This window comes from Polypterus senegalus, chromosome 4 (assembly GCF_016835505.1).
Source record: "Polypterus senegalus isolate Bchr_013 chromosome 4, ASM1683550v1, whole genome shotgun sequence".
NCBI classification, from domain to species: Eukaryota; Metazoa; Chordata; class Cladistia; order Polypteriformes; family Polypteridae; genus Polypterus; species Polypterus senegalus.
Genome location: NC_053157.1, coordinates 139,311,952 through 139,328,265, shown reverse-complemented (window position 1 = coordinate 139,328,265; position 16,314 = coordinate 139,311,952). Strand labels below are relative to the sequence as shown.

Genomic DNA, 16,314 nt, shown 5'->3' with positions numbered 1-16,314 from the left:
TTCCTACCACTGATATACCACTACTATATCTCATCTACTAGTCCTACTTTTTATGTACAGGCTGCTGTGAGCAAAGACCTACTACACTGCACACTAACACTAACTACTCTCTCTACACATCATAGATATCAGAATAGTGTCTGTTTCTCTGTCTTCACCCTGCAAAAGACTAATTTCCTATCCAGGGACTGTTCCTGCCTTGCCCCCTTATTTTTGCTGGAATAGGTTCTAACTCGCCATGTCCTGCTTGGGATAAAGCGGGTTTAGAAAATGGATGGATGGACATACTTATTGCATTCACTGTTTACTGCCCTGTATTTCTTTTCCTGTATATTGCATAATATTCTATGCTGAGTTATCAATACTCAAAGGAAATGAGATGGTGGCAAACTAAAACAGTTGGCTTGTCATGCTTGTATGTATATTTGTAGGTATTTCTGTTACTCAGTGTGACATTGGAACATATTATCACTCTGTGAATCATGGTGGATTGTTTAAGATAAATGAGCACTGCAAAAAAAAATAATAACAATAATACAGGCACATAATTACTACACCACATGTTCTGCTCAAAAAAATTAATAAATAAATAAATAGATAAAAAAAAATAAACCGGAAGAAAAAGATTTTGCAGCACCCAACAAAGGCCTCAGTGATGAACTTCATTGAATACTCCTCTGTATTAATTACTTTTCCACCAACAGAAGAAAGCTGACGGTCAACATTAACTTGCTCACACTGCATGAAAGTTTTGACTTTGGTCCCTGGTAAACTCACAAGCTAGATGTTTAAGATATGGACTATTGGTAGAACATAGCACACTGTAGATAATAAATGAACAAACTGGAAAAAGAGTTGCACATGAATGAAAGAAATGCCAAGTGACCAATTTTCACCTAATGTTTATGAGCACTGGCTTGTTTGGTGATACACAGTCCTTAACATGAAAAAATATTCTGTCATCAATTCTCCAATGGATTATTATAATTCACTTAAGGCTCTTTACATTTTATGTTCCACCCAAGTAGCAACAACTGTAATATGTTCCTGCCACAGTTTATAAAAAGACCAAACACAATGAGCATATCTCTCCTCATCTGGTACAACTACATGGGTATGTACAGCATTGCTCAAGAACTTTTTTTCTGAATTAAAAGCTGTTAAGTTTAACACCCAGAATTACCAGTCTGCATGACTTATACCTTATGGTCCTCTGATACTCCTAAAAAATCCTTCAAAGGGTCAGTTTTACAATTCTTGGTAAATTCTTATTCAACTTTGTGGTTTCTACTTTCAGGATCTCTCTCACTGGCTCTATTCGTCAGTCACCATTTGTGGACTCACTTCTGCTATTTTGCATTTCAAATCAACTGTACATTCTAGTGTAAGATCAATACAAATCCTAACACAAATTTTTACTGTCGTCACAGGTTGTTCAATTGTATTACTCAATTGTTCTTTACCGAAGTGTGAATCAATCTGGAACTGTAACATCCATTCAAAAGGGTTTGAAATGAATCCATGCTTCCCTAGTAAGGCAAGGTGTGCTCCAAAAATGGTAAACATATATTCTTAAACTCTCTCAATCTTATTGGGGTTGCAGGGGGCTAAATCCTATTTCAGCAGCACAGTGCATAAGGCAGGAAATGACCCTGGACAAGGCACCAGTCTATCACAGGTCATAAGTCCATTGTAGGGTGCTCAGTGACTGGGGCTATATAAAATAAAGACTAATTGACTATACAGTAAACATTAGTTGCAGTTACTGCAAAGAATAAGCAGCCTGAATAGAATTTGAAACCGAAAAGAAAATACAACATCTAATTTCCCAGAATACTTGAGGTACTCCTGATCATTTTTTAAGGTTCACTACCACAAACTTTACATAGACATTTGAACATTTTTTGGATATGAGATTAGTACCAGAAAGCCAGTGGACTGCTTTTTGCTGCAAGCTGTGGTCAGATGAGCTATGTTGAACTGCAATTGAACTCAGAACTCATTATTACATAAAGACCTAGAACTTTATTCACATCTGTTTCATACAGAGCATCACTTTGAGATTCTTTTCTAATTCTTTTGTTAACAATCTTATGTATTTTGTCAAGTCTACAGGTATTTCTGTTTTATTTTTACGTCAGTGTATAACTCATATTTAATCTTAGGTCAGAAAATGCTTAGTTTACAACTCAAATGCCAGATGAGAGAGAGTATTTACTCCAAGGGAACTGGATACCACACATTTCTATGATAAACACTTGTAGACAAACTATCCATCATCAGAGAGGCTTGTCAATTACCTGTAACATCATTTATGTTATTTATCTTTTCTGCTGATATATCCTATTCTAATAAATATTGATTAGCTTTTAAACCTCTGTACTTTGCATATCTTAGCTGACTGAGGTAAATACAGAACACCTGGTGTAGGTAGACTGCCACAACCTTTTCACAGGCTTGGTGTCGGAGGGGGGACAACCAAAATTGTGGGAAGCATGGGAAGGAGTAACCTTGGTAAGTTATAATAAATAAAGTGTACCAGCCTCAAGTTTCTAAAGCACACCTGCCTGGTCTGCTCAAGCCAACTAGTGAATCAGTATATGGAGTAGTAATAGGCTGTGCAGGCATCACTCATAATCAGTGCCTAAGTATGAGTATGCATGGGTTGTGTGTTTGTGTTAGGCTTAGGATGTCCAAGATTAGGCCAAATCATAATGGCAAGTCCCGTTCCATTCACAATTGTACAGGAAGATACAAAATCCTCAGAAAAAAATATATTCAGAAACTGGGAGAGCATCGAAACTCTACACAAGTCAGGGTATGAATTCAGATTCCCAGAGTTGCAAGGACCCAGAATTAACCACTGCCTTATCAAGAGTCTTAGCCAAAGAATTTGCTCTGTGGCAGTCATAAGCAAACACCTCTCCTGTGACACAAAACCAGGGACACTTTTGTTACAAAGACACACTCATAAAGTGTCTTTATAATCTGAATGTCCCTGGACTGAGTCCCAGGAGAGGCATTTGATAGCTGCTGCCACAGAGTTAATTTTTAGACTAAGACATTGACAGTTTCTTATGTGCACAAAAAAAAGTAAGTTAATTACATACTAAACAAAATTAAATTGCTTCAGCCTCCATTAATTAACTAGCACAATTAAATATTTGGAAATATAATTCAATTTAGGAATCACCTTCTAAACTTATTCATTAGTTATGGGTAATTGCTTGTATACATTTGGACATTTAATAAATACCCTACACAAAGATCAGAAACAACATTTGTATTGCCATGGATGGATATTAATGAGTCCCTAATTTTATCATCGGTCACGTGCTAGTGCAATTAATCCAATTACAAATGCACATTAAAAATACTGCTCTAGAAATTCTCTCCAAATATATCTAATTTCATTCATTTAATTCTGACAGAAATAAAATAACAATGTGCATAGTTTTAAAAGACTTTCTGAAACAGATTTTAAGAATTTCTTCATAGCATCTGAAATACAAAAACAATAAAAAAAGTACCCACTTGGCCTCAATATCAGAGCGTAGAAAAACAGTAAAAGCTTCTGTGTCATCATGAGGGCTTCTTCTACGGATCTTACGAAGCTGTTCAAGATCACTAGAACAAATATATATGTTTTATTTCTTAAACTAACTTTCAAATCCACATTTTCTTCCTACATACATAAAAACTACAATTTTAATTAAGAAAATACTATTACAATAATATCACAGAAAAGGATAAACTATATGGTATATTTAAACCTTTTTCAATTTTCAATTCACTACATGCATCAGCACATATTGGATTCTAATATCCTGAACACTTTTAAAAGTCACAGAGCATGAACGTACAGTAACTCACCAGAGAGGAGTAGAAAAAAAGATATTTAGAGTCACCAACTTATGTGTGACAACTTGTTTTTCCTCTGTGACAGAAAGGCAGAAGATGAAAAAGAATATAGGGTGATGCAAACCTTTTTCATTTGCCCTATTATAGATTATCTCAATTTCTTTATCATACAATGATTAGAGCAATAATCAGATTAAATGGTGCTGCCAGTAGCTGCAGTTTTACCTTGTAACATATTAGTTGGATTGAAGATAATTGAAAGTAAAGATTATTCTAATATGTATTTTTATTAAAAACCCACTTGTTCAAGAATAAATATATTAACCTCAGAACAACAGATATCCTAAATAAACTAAAAAAGTTAAATATGCCATTTTGGTAAGTTCCAAGATTGCTGGGCTATGCCAGCTCAAGATTTTCACTTTTAAAGAGAATTGCTTTAACAAGGAAATAATCATCTTACTATTGACCTCTACTTATGGATAAATTAAGCTATTGTCACATTTACTGTGCAAAAATTTCATTTTATTTAGAGATCATTAAATCACACACAATAATAAAATGCTATGTAAGTGAACACTAACCCCATTTGTGATTTCACCTTTTAAATTCTCTTAGACATCAGCACAACCATTGGAATAAGGCACTCTAGAGAGATGCCACACTCTAGAGAAAGTATTATTCTAGAAGGTGACTGCTGCTGTTCTATACAATCCATTTCACCTTGCACATTACCCTGCAAGTTCAGTTTTGGTTAATGCCATTATAATAATAAACTTCAGAAGTTCATGTAACTTATCAATATGCACCAAGTGGAAAAACTGTTACGCAACACATAAGTTTAGCTCTCAGTTATACAAAACTAAATATTCCCCCAAATAACAATCAGGCTGCTGCCCATCCTCCATGAATCTACCTACACTTCATCCTAGCACCCATATAAACATGTTATTTCGACACCAGGTATAACCCAGCAATAAATCAAACCAGATTCAAATCATTAAGCTGTGGCAATGCTAACCACTGCATCCTTCCCCAGCACAATACATAAACACAGCCAGTTAGAAGCTGTCATGAGACGCAATCACCTTTATACCAAGCAGAACACAATACACTTCCACTGCACTTACATTCCAGGGTTCTGAGTGAGCAGTAACACTCAACATTGTTCCAATCTCAACTTAATAAGGCAAAAGCATACTTAGAGTGCAACCATCCTAACGCTCTCAAGCCAAACACCAGATTCAGCACAAGGTGAACGTCTCTTGGCTATGCTCACCATTTCATTCTCCCCAATACAACCAAGTCTGATTGATCAGACTCACTTTAAGGAACAGTGTGATCTGACCACTAAAGCTAAATTTGGCGCCATCAAAATCACCTTTCACAATCTTTCATCCTCATTACAATCTAAAGAAACATTAAAATCTTATAAAAAGTCTGACAACAGAGATATTACGACCATCTCAGCATACATGCGTACAAAGACAGTGGTAAACTGTATGCTTGTAATACCCAACAAAATAAAAAACAGATGTGTCATCCAGATAATAATATCAGCTCACTTTCACAAAACCATTCTTTGACTGGTGTATGTTTGTATACACAAGGCATTCATCGCGTTGTGAGCTTGGTAAAGGGTGTCAACAGGACAAAATTAACCTGCACTACACTGTCCTTAATTGACATAAAATACAACATGCAAAAACTAACTGTGACCATGTTTAAAAAAATAAACATAACAGGTAGTAGCCTCCATTGGTTAATTTGAGAACAACTGTGTAAAACAAATATTATCGGTGCCAAAATACATGCAGCAAACAAATATCACTATAAGATCCTGACTGTACAAAATACCTGGTGAAGGCCATAAGATATGAAAAACTGTACATACTGTACAAGACAGCCTATTTCAAATTTGATTTTTCTTTGGATTTGACTGAAGACACAAAGAGGCTGAGGGACATTCAGCTCATGGCCCCACCTAACACAGCTGACTGAGGGACAATTATGCAATAATGTACCAAGAAATGTAAAGCTAAAAGACAGACAGTGGAGGAAGGAGCAGAATGGAACAGAAGGGTTGGGGGCGTTTGGTGCGAGTCCTGGCCACTCACACATTCGCAAAACATGGGTCCTGGCCAGCTGATTTTATTATAGTTTGGTTTGCATTTTGTAAGATGTGCAAGTAATTCATTTCACAAGAGTAAAACACACATTATGATCACCTGGGTTTGAGGCAGAACTCATTCATTGCTCGAACTGCAGTAATAAAATTATTCTGAGTGTATTTGGATCCATAATCCCTTTTCTTCAGCACAGCTCTCACTGTAAAAAAAAAAAAAATTATATATATTATATATATAATATATATTAAATACACTAATGCACCAAAAAAATGCAAGACTTTATCAAAATTATTACGAGTAATAAGTGGGAATTAACTTTAGAATATGACCATCTCTCAAAGAGAACATCACCAAACAAAACTGTACCTTTCACTTGGATGGTTTCAGCAGGGCTAAGACCAACAGGAGAAGCAGCCCCTAAAAATAAATAAAATTGATGACACTGCAATGAAATTCAGTTTTCCTTTAGAGGCAAAATGAAATGTAATACATGGTAACACACAGAACATACTGCAGCTTAGCAGGACAAATAAACCATGGACAGGCGCAAGTTCCTCTAAAAAGGGCTGCATTCTGAAGAGCCAGTAGATATATTTTGATGGTACTGTATTCACGCAGAAGAAAGTGTAAATACAGCCTGAACTACAAAGAAACAAAAATATATATATTTTCCTGATATAGCTATATTATATGTAGGGATTTCAAAACAGCAAAATCTACTGGAGTGATTTAGATCAAAAATAATCAACAGGCTTCTTGCAGCTTATAATATTAATAACCATGCAAAATTCATTACAACTTAGTGATTGGTTCTTGAATTAATTGTTTTTATAGACTCAAATCCTAACACACATACACAGACATGCAAACATACCAACTTCACTCCAAAAGCAATGTGCTCAGGGATTTTGACTCTGCCACAATACTTTCCATATACAGTATATATACCTGTACATACATACATGCATACAACATACATACACTACCGATTTTAGAACATCTCAGCTTTTCTTCAAATTTATATCAGTTGAAATGCAATGAATGACCTAAAATGGTGAAAAGGTAAGGGGTAAACTTCCAGAGTTTGAAATAGAAAGTTTATGTTATCAAAAGCTGGAAAAAAGGAAATATCACAATATTACAAATGGGCCTTCTTCAGGGAACAATTAATAGGCTACTACCTACAGATTTGTTTTTGTGCAGAGATTAAAGCAAATTAAGCCATACGAATTGAAGCAAACAATCTGCACTGGTGTCCGGACTTCTGTTGATTACTTAAAAACCCCGGCTGTCTTAAAGCAGAGATGGAACGGACTATGTTACTACACCCTCTGAAATAGTACTTGGACTATTACCCTGCAGAAAGTTGTAAATTCTAGTAATAATAGCAATAAAGTGGCAATTAACAAATGAAATGCAACAGAGCGTTATTAACCTTAGAAGTGCAGGCCTTTCATTTAGAGAAATTGCAAAAAAAATCAGTGTCAGTGAGTACAGTGTCCTACACATTCCAAAGGCAATTAGAAACTGGAATAAACTCTGATAGGAAGAGATCTGGCAGACTCAAAGTCACATCCCAATGACAAGACAAGTTTCTAAGGGTCACAAGCTTGTGTGATGGGCACCTCACAGCATAACAGCATCAAGCACAGCTTAATGGTAGTTGAAAAAAGCAGATCTCAGTTTCTACTGTGAAGAGGAGACTTTGTGCTGCAGGTTTGACAGGGCAAGTGGGAGGAAGAAAGCCTTTCCTTAAAGGACAGAATAGGGCCTTAAAATACCAGCTGTTGACTACTGCAGATTGGAAAACGTCTTGTGGACCGATGAATCAAAATTTGAAATCTTCGTTTCATCACGCAGGGTGTTTGTACATAGTTGAGATGTTGATGTGATGGTTCCACTGTGTGTGACAGCAACTATCAAGCAAGGAGGAAGTGTGATGGTCCGGGGTTCTTTTGCTGGAGGCAAAGTTGGTGACTTGCACAGAGTGACTGGCATTCTGTATCAAAAGGGTTATCACAGTTTGGCTGTTTTGATCAGAAAAGGTGGCTACTCTGATGAATCAAAAATTGAAACAACATTCTGTAGACTTAATGATTCCTGGATATATTTTTACTTTATTTTTAATTGGTGCCACGGCCCACCTGCCAAGTTGTTTGCCTGCCTGTGGTAAAGTCATCCCTGATGGAGGATCATAGGAATCATGGGAAAAAGGGGTCCTTTCATCGGATTGGCTGGCGAGCAACGCTTCAGCCGTGAAATGGCCAAATGGGGAGGCAGCTTGATGGATGAGGTCTCCAGGACTCTAAAAATATCTAAATCTTATTATGTGATATCATCTACTGTTAAATTCTGCTCCGTACTTCTAAAATTTTTATTATTATGCTGTATTAAGGATTTGTTCTGTTCTGTGAATTGTACTGTATTGACCCCCACTGCACACCCAACCTACCTGGAAAGGGTTCTCTCTTTGAACTGCCTTTCCTAAGGTTTCTCCCATTTTTCCCTACAAGGTTTTTTTTGGGAGTTTTTCCTTGTCTTCTCAGAGAGTCAAGGCTGGGGGGCTGTCAAGAGGCAGGGCCTGTTAAAGCCCATTGCGGCACTTCCTGTGTGATTTTGGGCTATACAAAAATAAACTGTATTGTATTGTACTTGTCTTTGTTTATTTGTTTAATGATAGATAGATAGATGCCTTGATATCATGAAACATTATTAACATATTAAACTGGAAAGGCATGCAGTTTAATATCTTTAACATTTAATTGCTGTGTACAAGTATTTCCCCCATCCAGATACCCTCTATGTCTATATATTTGTCTCAATGAATGGCTTTAGATCTTTAAACAAAACATAATATTAGATAAAGGGAACCTGAGTAAACATATAACCTAATTTGTAAGGTGCTACTTAATGCATTTAATTAATAATGTTGCCTGTGTGAAAAGGTAATTGCACCCCTTGTCAAATGATAATTTGACTCAGCCAACTGAATACAGTCTGACATAGTTGCAGCTAGCCATGTTGAATCTAAGCAAGTCTACAACAGAATGGCTCAGAAGAAACCAATTTAAAGTTCTGGGTTGTCCTAATCGAAGTCCTGAACTTGACCCAACAGAGATGCTGTGGCAGGACCAAAAATGAGCAGTTTACCTAAAAATATGTCTGAATTAAGGAAGTACTGTAAAGAAAAGTGAATGAAAATTCCACGGCAGAGATACAAAGGACTTATGAAATAATAGGAAATATTTAGTTGTCATTATTGCCGCTAAACTTTTAGGGCACTTATGTCTAACAAACGTGCTAGGAGTGTAGGATAACTTTGTTCCTTGAATAAAAAACAAACAATTATTTAAAAACTGTATTGTGTATTCACTCAGGTTTCCTTTCTGTATTATCACATTCTGTCTAAAGTCCTGAGGTCATTCATTGTATACAATGTGCAATAACAGAGAATATTAGGAATGGGCCAATCCGTTTCAAAGCACTGTATCTAAATATACACACAAAAATATACTATGCTGCCTTTGCCAAAACTGGAAACAATCAGTGAAAAAATATACCTCAAATTACACGTAATACGCAATTTGTTTTCCATGTTATCAGCTTTGTTTACACTGATCATCATATTGGGCTATTGGTGTATCTTTCACTTGCACAAATCTGTCATTTCAGACTATATTCTCTGTAAAAACTGATCAAACATCCATATTTAAGTTTGAGAGTCAAGAAAAAAGCACATCTACATAAAAAAACAGAATTATGTTTTTGTGTGTCGGTGGTGTCATAAAAACAAGGTTTATTTTTGTTCTAATTTTATGCTTAAGGAAGAGAATACAATCCAGAATACATCATCTTAGTACAAAAATGCACGTATTACAGTATACCTCTGCAAGTTTCTTACCTGTACCATCAGCTTTTGTCTGAGATGTTGCTGCTGCTTTTCCTGCAGATACTGATGTGCCACTTTTGTCTGGCCCTGATGTGGAGGATTCATCCTTCCAGCTGCCAGTTGTTGAAGAGAAATTGCTCTGAGTGGTAACTTGAAATGGAAGCCTGCAAGACTGAAACCAGTAAAAACTGTTCCTGTGAGATCCGTGGATCTGCCATCCTGGAGAAAATGTTAAAAAGTAGAACTTAAATTAAAATATGCACATAAATCTCAAACAAAGTGAAGAAGGGTTATGTCAAAATCTTTAATTTGCTCACAATGCAACATCATTTCTGAACAATCCCCAGAAAGCATCAACTCTGAAATGACAACACTTACTTTGACAAGGTCTGCAGGACCGAACCGACAATGGATGCTGGAAGCAAAGTTTGTAAAAAATGTGCCATGGCTTTTGACCCAGGCCTTGAAGCATCCTCACTTCTCTTCAGAACAACCCTAATAATAAAGAAAGGTAGCAGGAATATACAAAAAAAATCAAATCACGAAGACACTGACAAATCGTTCAAATCACAAACACTTTTGCTCACCTGTTCCTAGGTTGCGAGCCAGTAGCAGAAAAGAGACTGACCTTCTGATGCCAAACAGGATTCCCTGTCAGATGTTACATTAATAGTCCGATTTATTATGCATCACTGGCCATAGCATTATAACAAACTATAAAGATAAATCTAAACCATATGCGTTAAGAAAAGAGAAGGATAAATCCAACAATTCATTTGTCGATTAAGGGTCCTCTGCCGGAAATTAAACCTTCAGGAACATCGCAGAACGTAACCATTAAACTAGTGACTCTAAAGTGACAGTCGTATGTCTTATTAAACATCTGTTCAGAAGGTGATGGCTACAAAATCTGATCTTTTCAAAAAGTCAAAGTTTGTTAATATCTTACAATAAAAAACAGAGTGTCACCACTGGAAAGTCTCACCAAGAAGTGTCAGAAAAAACAGAACCGACTACATTGCAATGGGATCGGGTTTGACTTTGTGCTCATTTAGCAAATCGTGTATAAGTTAACATGTGTAAAGAACGGATATTCTTCTCATGGTGCCATTCAAAGACTTTTCCTAAAACATATTCACAGTGGGAAAAGCAGTTTACAAACTCGAGAGGCCGAGACACCGTCCTGTAATTAAACCGGAGCTTAAATTACTATTGCCAACCGCACCAAACATTACGCCAAAAGATTATGTCAAGTCATCTCACCTGTTTTAAGTAAATCCTGAGATTCATATCTCAAATCATGTTATTAGCTGACACACTACTTGCCCATTAATAAGAACAAAATCGATTTTCATAGAAATATCGCGAGACTTCCTACAGAGTCACACATAGGAACTTCAGCTTAGACATTCAATAAAGGTGATTGGGTCGAATGTTGCGGCTTTGACCAATCAGATCTCGAGTTACTGTTAAAAACACACCTTTTTTCTCTCGTTTATCATCGCGAGAGTCCCCGAAAATGTCGAGTGGCTCAAGAGAAGTATTGACCGGAGAAAGTAAAATGCACGTTGGTTGATGACATTTGTCTCGTCTTTTGGTGGATTCTGTACTTTACTTGCACATTTGCGTATCCATTTAACTTATTATTAAAGTATGTTTTGTAAAATTTCCGTCACAAGTATGTCAGTCCGCACAAAGTCTGTCAAAACATGAGGACTGCATACCTACAATTCTGTAGTGAAATAAGAGGAAATTACCGCGGCTCAAAAAAGCCAGGATAGACCATTGATATTTATTGCAATCCTTATTATCACAGAGCATTAAAACAAAATCATTTTTTAGTCTTATTTCTTGTGGATTAAGGGAAACGATTTAAGGCATATATTTGTTCGGAAGGTTTAGATGCATTATTAAACTTAATTTTCACGCCATAGTCGACTAAACTGTTTGTGTCTAATCCGTCTACATGCAGTGTAGGTCACGATATTAATATTTTATGTGCTGCGTTGTACTGTAGTTGGATTAAACAAAATATTAGGGGCAGTTAGGTGCGGGATGGGGGCAGCACATCTGCCTCGCAGTAAGGAGAGCGACTTTCGTACCCATGGTGCCCACTGCGCGGAGTTTAAATGTTCGCCCAGTGTCAGTGCAATTCAAATTTGTGCAATCTCTTTCCGATTCTAAATGCAAGCACTTTTGGGGTTCTTAGAGATGTCTTTCGACTTCAAACAGGCAGCTCTTGGATTAAATTTGCTGAGCCAACCCAGCCACTCCTGGACAATTTAGCATTTGTTTCAAATCAATGCCACTTGTATATGATTTTTCTTACTAATGACTAATCTTTGTAAATCACTTACCAGATTCATAAGCATCCACATCATTCTTTTCTAAGAGCCTTAGAGAGATGTTTCAGTCCTGGGATAATGACACCACATGTGTCAATACCAAACAGAATACCAAGCTCTAGATATCTGTGGTTTAAATAAAACAGCTTCAACCTGCATACTTCCTAAGGAGGTTCTAATCATTGGTACCTAATCTGGAACATCTGGTTTTAATTTGAAGGATTTGGAGTGGTTATATCTGTGGGGGTACACTTAAACGTTTCTATGTGACAAATCTGCATTTTTGGTAATTTAGGCTATGAGAATTAATAGGTGAGGTGGGAGCAGGTTTTGGAGTGGAAGATCACCTGTGAGAAAATCTGGAATGGAGGCCCCAAAGGATAAAGTTCCTGATTCAGGGAGTCTATGATGTCCTACCAAGCCCATCTAACCTTTCCTCATGTGGTAAGATAGATTCAGCAGCCTGTTACCTGTGTCCAGAGAAGGGACCATTGGAGCATATATTGAGCTGCTGCCCTAAGGCTCTCAGGGAGTGCAAATATTAGTGACAACACAATCAAGTGCTCAGGTCAGTGGCAGGGGAGATCAGCAAGGAGATAGATGCCAGTAGAAGTGCTGACCAAAGTGGTGGCATTTATCAAGGAGGGAGAGCAGCCACTAAAGCACAGTGAGACTGGTCTGCTACACAGAGAACGGGCTTGGATGATGCCAGTTGACTTAGAAAAGCAACTCAGAATACCATCGCATTTCATCCAGACCACATGGAGACCACAAAACAGCTCATCCTGGTTGAGCTTACAGTTCCATGGGTGTAGAGGAGGGAGGAGGCTTGAGAGAGGAAGAATGCAAAATACCCGGAGCTGGGTGAGGGCTGTCTGCAGCGATGGTGGAAAATGAGGTGCTTGCCTGTAGAGGTGGGCTGCAAGGGGTTTGCAGGGCAATCCTTGTGGAATGCCTACAGAACCCTTGGCATCATAAGGCCAAGCATGACAAGAGTTATCGGGAAAAACTTTAAAGGCTTCAGAGAAAGCCTCCCAATGGCTCTAGCTGAAGAGAGGAGAACCATTGGAATGTAGCAAGCTACCTGGACACAGACTGAGGTCTGATCAATGTCAGTTGGGTCACCTAGAAGAAGGTGCATGATAGTCTGAAAGACCTGAAACACCAAGTGACGCCACATTCTATCACTGATGATGTGTCCAAGCACATGCATCAAATGATGTACAATGTAACTGAAATACACTTCTTCACCTCAATGTAAGCAGGTTGAGAAGATGGATGGATGCATGTTCAGTTTCTAGAGACTTTCCTGCTCTTAGTAAATGTCATGCTTTTACTAATGTTAAAATATCAACATGAAATCTACTTTTTGTTTTCATTTGTAGTGCAAAAATATTGTCATGTTCTCTATCTCTAGAAATCTGGAAATCTTTTAATATTTCTCCATATTGTGTGGATTTAAAACTTTTTCTTGAGTTTTAGCTATTAATAAATACTGTATATCTGAGATTGGTATGCAGGAGCAGACAGTGAAATAGCCTCTTAGCACTCCCATTGCCAGTAAAAGGAGTCAGGACCACTACAAATGATACATTTAATGCTGTGGCAATACATCTGTGGCTTTCCTTTCATTAATAAAAGCCACTCATTAGGGAGATACTATTCCCATCATACTCTTTTGTTTTCTCATACATCATCTTCAAGAGAGCAATGAAGCTGCACCTTAAATCAGTGACCACCACAGAATAGAGTGCATGTCTTTGTTAATTAACTTCTACATGTGATTGTTAACCTGCATGGATTCTGGTAAAACATTTTGAGTTTCCAGTTGTTAATATAATGTGTTTTGATATACTGAATAATGAAGGCTTTACCACTTGACAATGCATTTTTCTTGCAGGTATTACATTCCAGTTCCACATCACTTTGGAATCTTTTTTATATCTGTTCAGTATCCTTATGTTATAAATGTACCACTTTACACTTACCCATATTAGTACTGGTGCAGGATGTCTACATCCCATAATCTATATAGCTTTGTTAAAATATCAAGTGGTGTAATAACTATTTTATTACCATTAACAAAAACATTGTTAGACACAGCATAAAAGGATAGTTGTGTTTTCAAGCAGCTTCTTAGTGAGAAAGTATTGATATACAAGATAGCACTTAGGAAGAATTCTATACAAGAAAACAAACACACCTAAAGCTACATATATGTTCCTGGCATGCTGTGCTGTCCTGTTCCATGAAAAATTAAAGTTCTTTTACTCATACTTTTTTTTAAATCAATTTTCAAATTAAGATCCTGCTCTACCAAACACACATACATACACATATACTGTATAGTGAGAACATACATCTTTATTAAAATTGCAATAATAAAGGTAACATGGGTAGGTGAGATTCTGGCTTAGTCAAGCTGCTAACATGCTCACAACTTGATATTTTGGGAGAAAACAGCTTGGCTGGATTAGTTGTTATTAAATGGCAGGTGCCTGCATATACAGTAAATAAAAAAACACAATGCAGATACTGTACAGTATGTGACAATTTGCTTTATATGACAGCTGAGATTATTCCCTTTCCACTATGTACAGTACGAGAATCCACCTGTCTCACATGCAGTGGTCAATTAAGTTAATCAGATGTATGCTCTGAGTAGACATATTGACAGTCCATTTTATACCAAACTTAGGTACAGGCTCACTTTAGATACACCAGTCACATAGTTAGAAGTGTACTGATGTTGTATGTTATTTATATTTAAGGATATGTCACCATGGATGATGTTTTTATGGGCATTTACCATTGTGTACTCCGCAATTACAAGTCGCTGGCTGTCTGAATGTTTTCAAAATTTTTGCAGGCAGCTGAGCCTGTACTTAAAGGAGCGTTAAACTTTGTAATGATTTGCCGGTAAATATGAGATCTGCTCTGCTGATCTTGGCATTCCAAAGCAGAACCATGACTTGTTTGGCACATGTGGTGGGCTGGCACCCTGCCCAGGGTTTGTTTCCTGCCTTCTGCCCTGTGTTGGCTGGGATTGGCTCCAGCAGACACCCGTGACCCTGTAGTTAGGATATAGCGGGTTGAATAATGAATGGATGGATGTTTGCCACATGGATAGAGTGGCTCTTTTGCATATTAAGAAGCTGGCTTGATTTTGCAACATTTCTAAGCTGCAGAGAGCAGGTCTTGGTTAGTATGGGAAGGTCAAGGTATTCCATAATGGGAAATTAATTTGATCCTGTGTGTTTGAAGTAATAACAAAAACATCTGGCAATAAGAAAGTGAGAAATTTACACGCCAAACAGTAGAAAGAAAACTCACTTATTTACAAAAATGCATGTCAAATTAATTCAATCACTATGTTCTGTTAGCCTGTTTCAGTTCCAGTTTCAGCTTCTCTTTACTATCAAACCACCTCACTGCTAAAGGTAAAACCATTTCTTATTATTCTGCATTAAAAGATTCTATTGCTTTTAAAACTAACAGAGGATGGCTAGGATTATTAAGGCAACAAGGTGGTATAGTCGGTAGCATTGCTGTCTCATGGGTCCAGTGTCCTGAGTTCAGGTCCCATGCCCAGATGTTGCCCATGTCTGTATGGAGTTTCCTGCCACAACTCCAAAGATGCACCCATTTGGCAAATTGGTGATTACAGATTGGACCCAGTGTGTTAGGCCCTGTCCAGGGCTGTTTTACAACTTGTGTTGTGATTTTATGGTTTTGGGTAATGTAATTATACATTTTCTGTGATGCTAATTAATTGTTTTACTTAGATGTTAGTATAAATCCATCTTAGCTTTTCAGAGGCGCCATATTGCCTATATTTGCAAATCATATGATCCATGTAACATTGCATAAGACACCACAATACTGCCACTATCAACCAAGCATAAAACATAAAACCATCTGTTCATGACTCTTGCTATTTTTTCAATACTTATGTGCTTGATTTTTGACCTATTCCCTAATTTCACATTTTTTTGTCTTGGTTTTGAAAGCTTAATTTTCTTATTATTTTATTCTGCCCCTGAAAAGATAGTTAAAAAATCTTCCAGCACTGTTACACCATGGAAGACCT

At 37.1% G+C, this 16,314-nt stretch overlaps 1 protein-coding gene across 2 annotated transcripts in view; it reads right to left on the bottom strand.

Moving 5' to 3' along the window:
* The window catches only part of slc30a9 (solute carrier family 30 member 9), a 64,986-nt gene extending 53,734 nt beyond the window's left edge, over positions 1-11,252 (bottom strand). Inside the window, exons 1-7 of one of the 2 annotated variants that reach the window (XM_039751364.1) lie at positions 11,143-11,252; positions 10,467-10,530; positions 10,258-10,374; positions 9,892-10,098; positions 6,357-6,407; positions 6,090-6,189; positions 3,535-3,627 (exon numbers count right to left, since the gene is read on the bottom strand). In XM_039751364.1, the coding sequence (XP_039607298.1) occupies positions 3,535-3,627; positions 6,090-6,189; positions 6,357-6,407; positions 9,892-10,098; positions 10,258-10,351 (545 nt within the window). In that variant the 5' untranslated portion in view covers positions 10,352-10,374; positions 10,467-10,530; positions 11,143-11,252. The remainder of the gene's footprint in view (positions 1-3,534; positions 3,628-6,089; positions 6,190-6,356; positions 6,408-9,891; positions 10,099-10,257; positions 10,375-10,466; positions 10,531-11,142) is intronic. The other variant, XM_039751366.1, reaches the window with a different exon arrangement.
* Between the last annotated feature and the right edge of the window lie 5,062 nt (positions 11,253-16,314).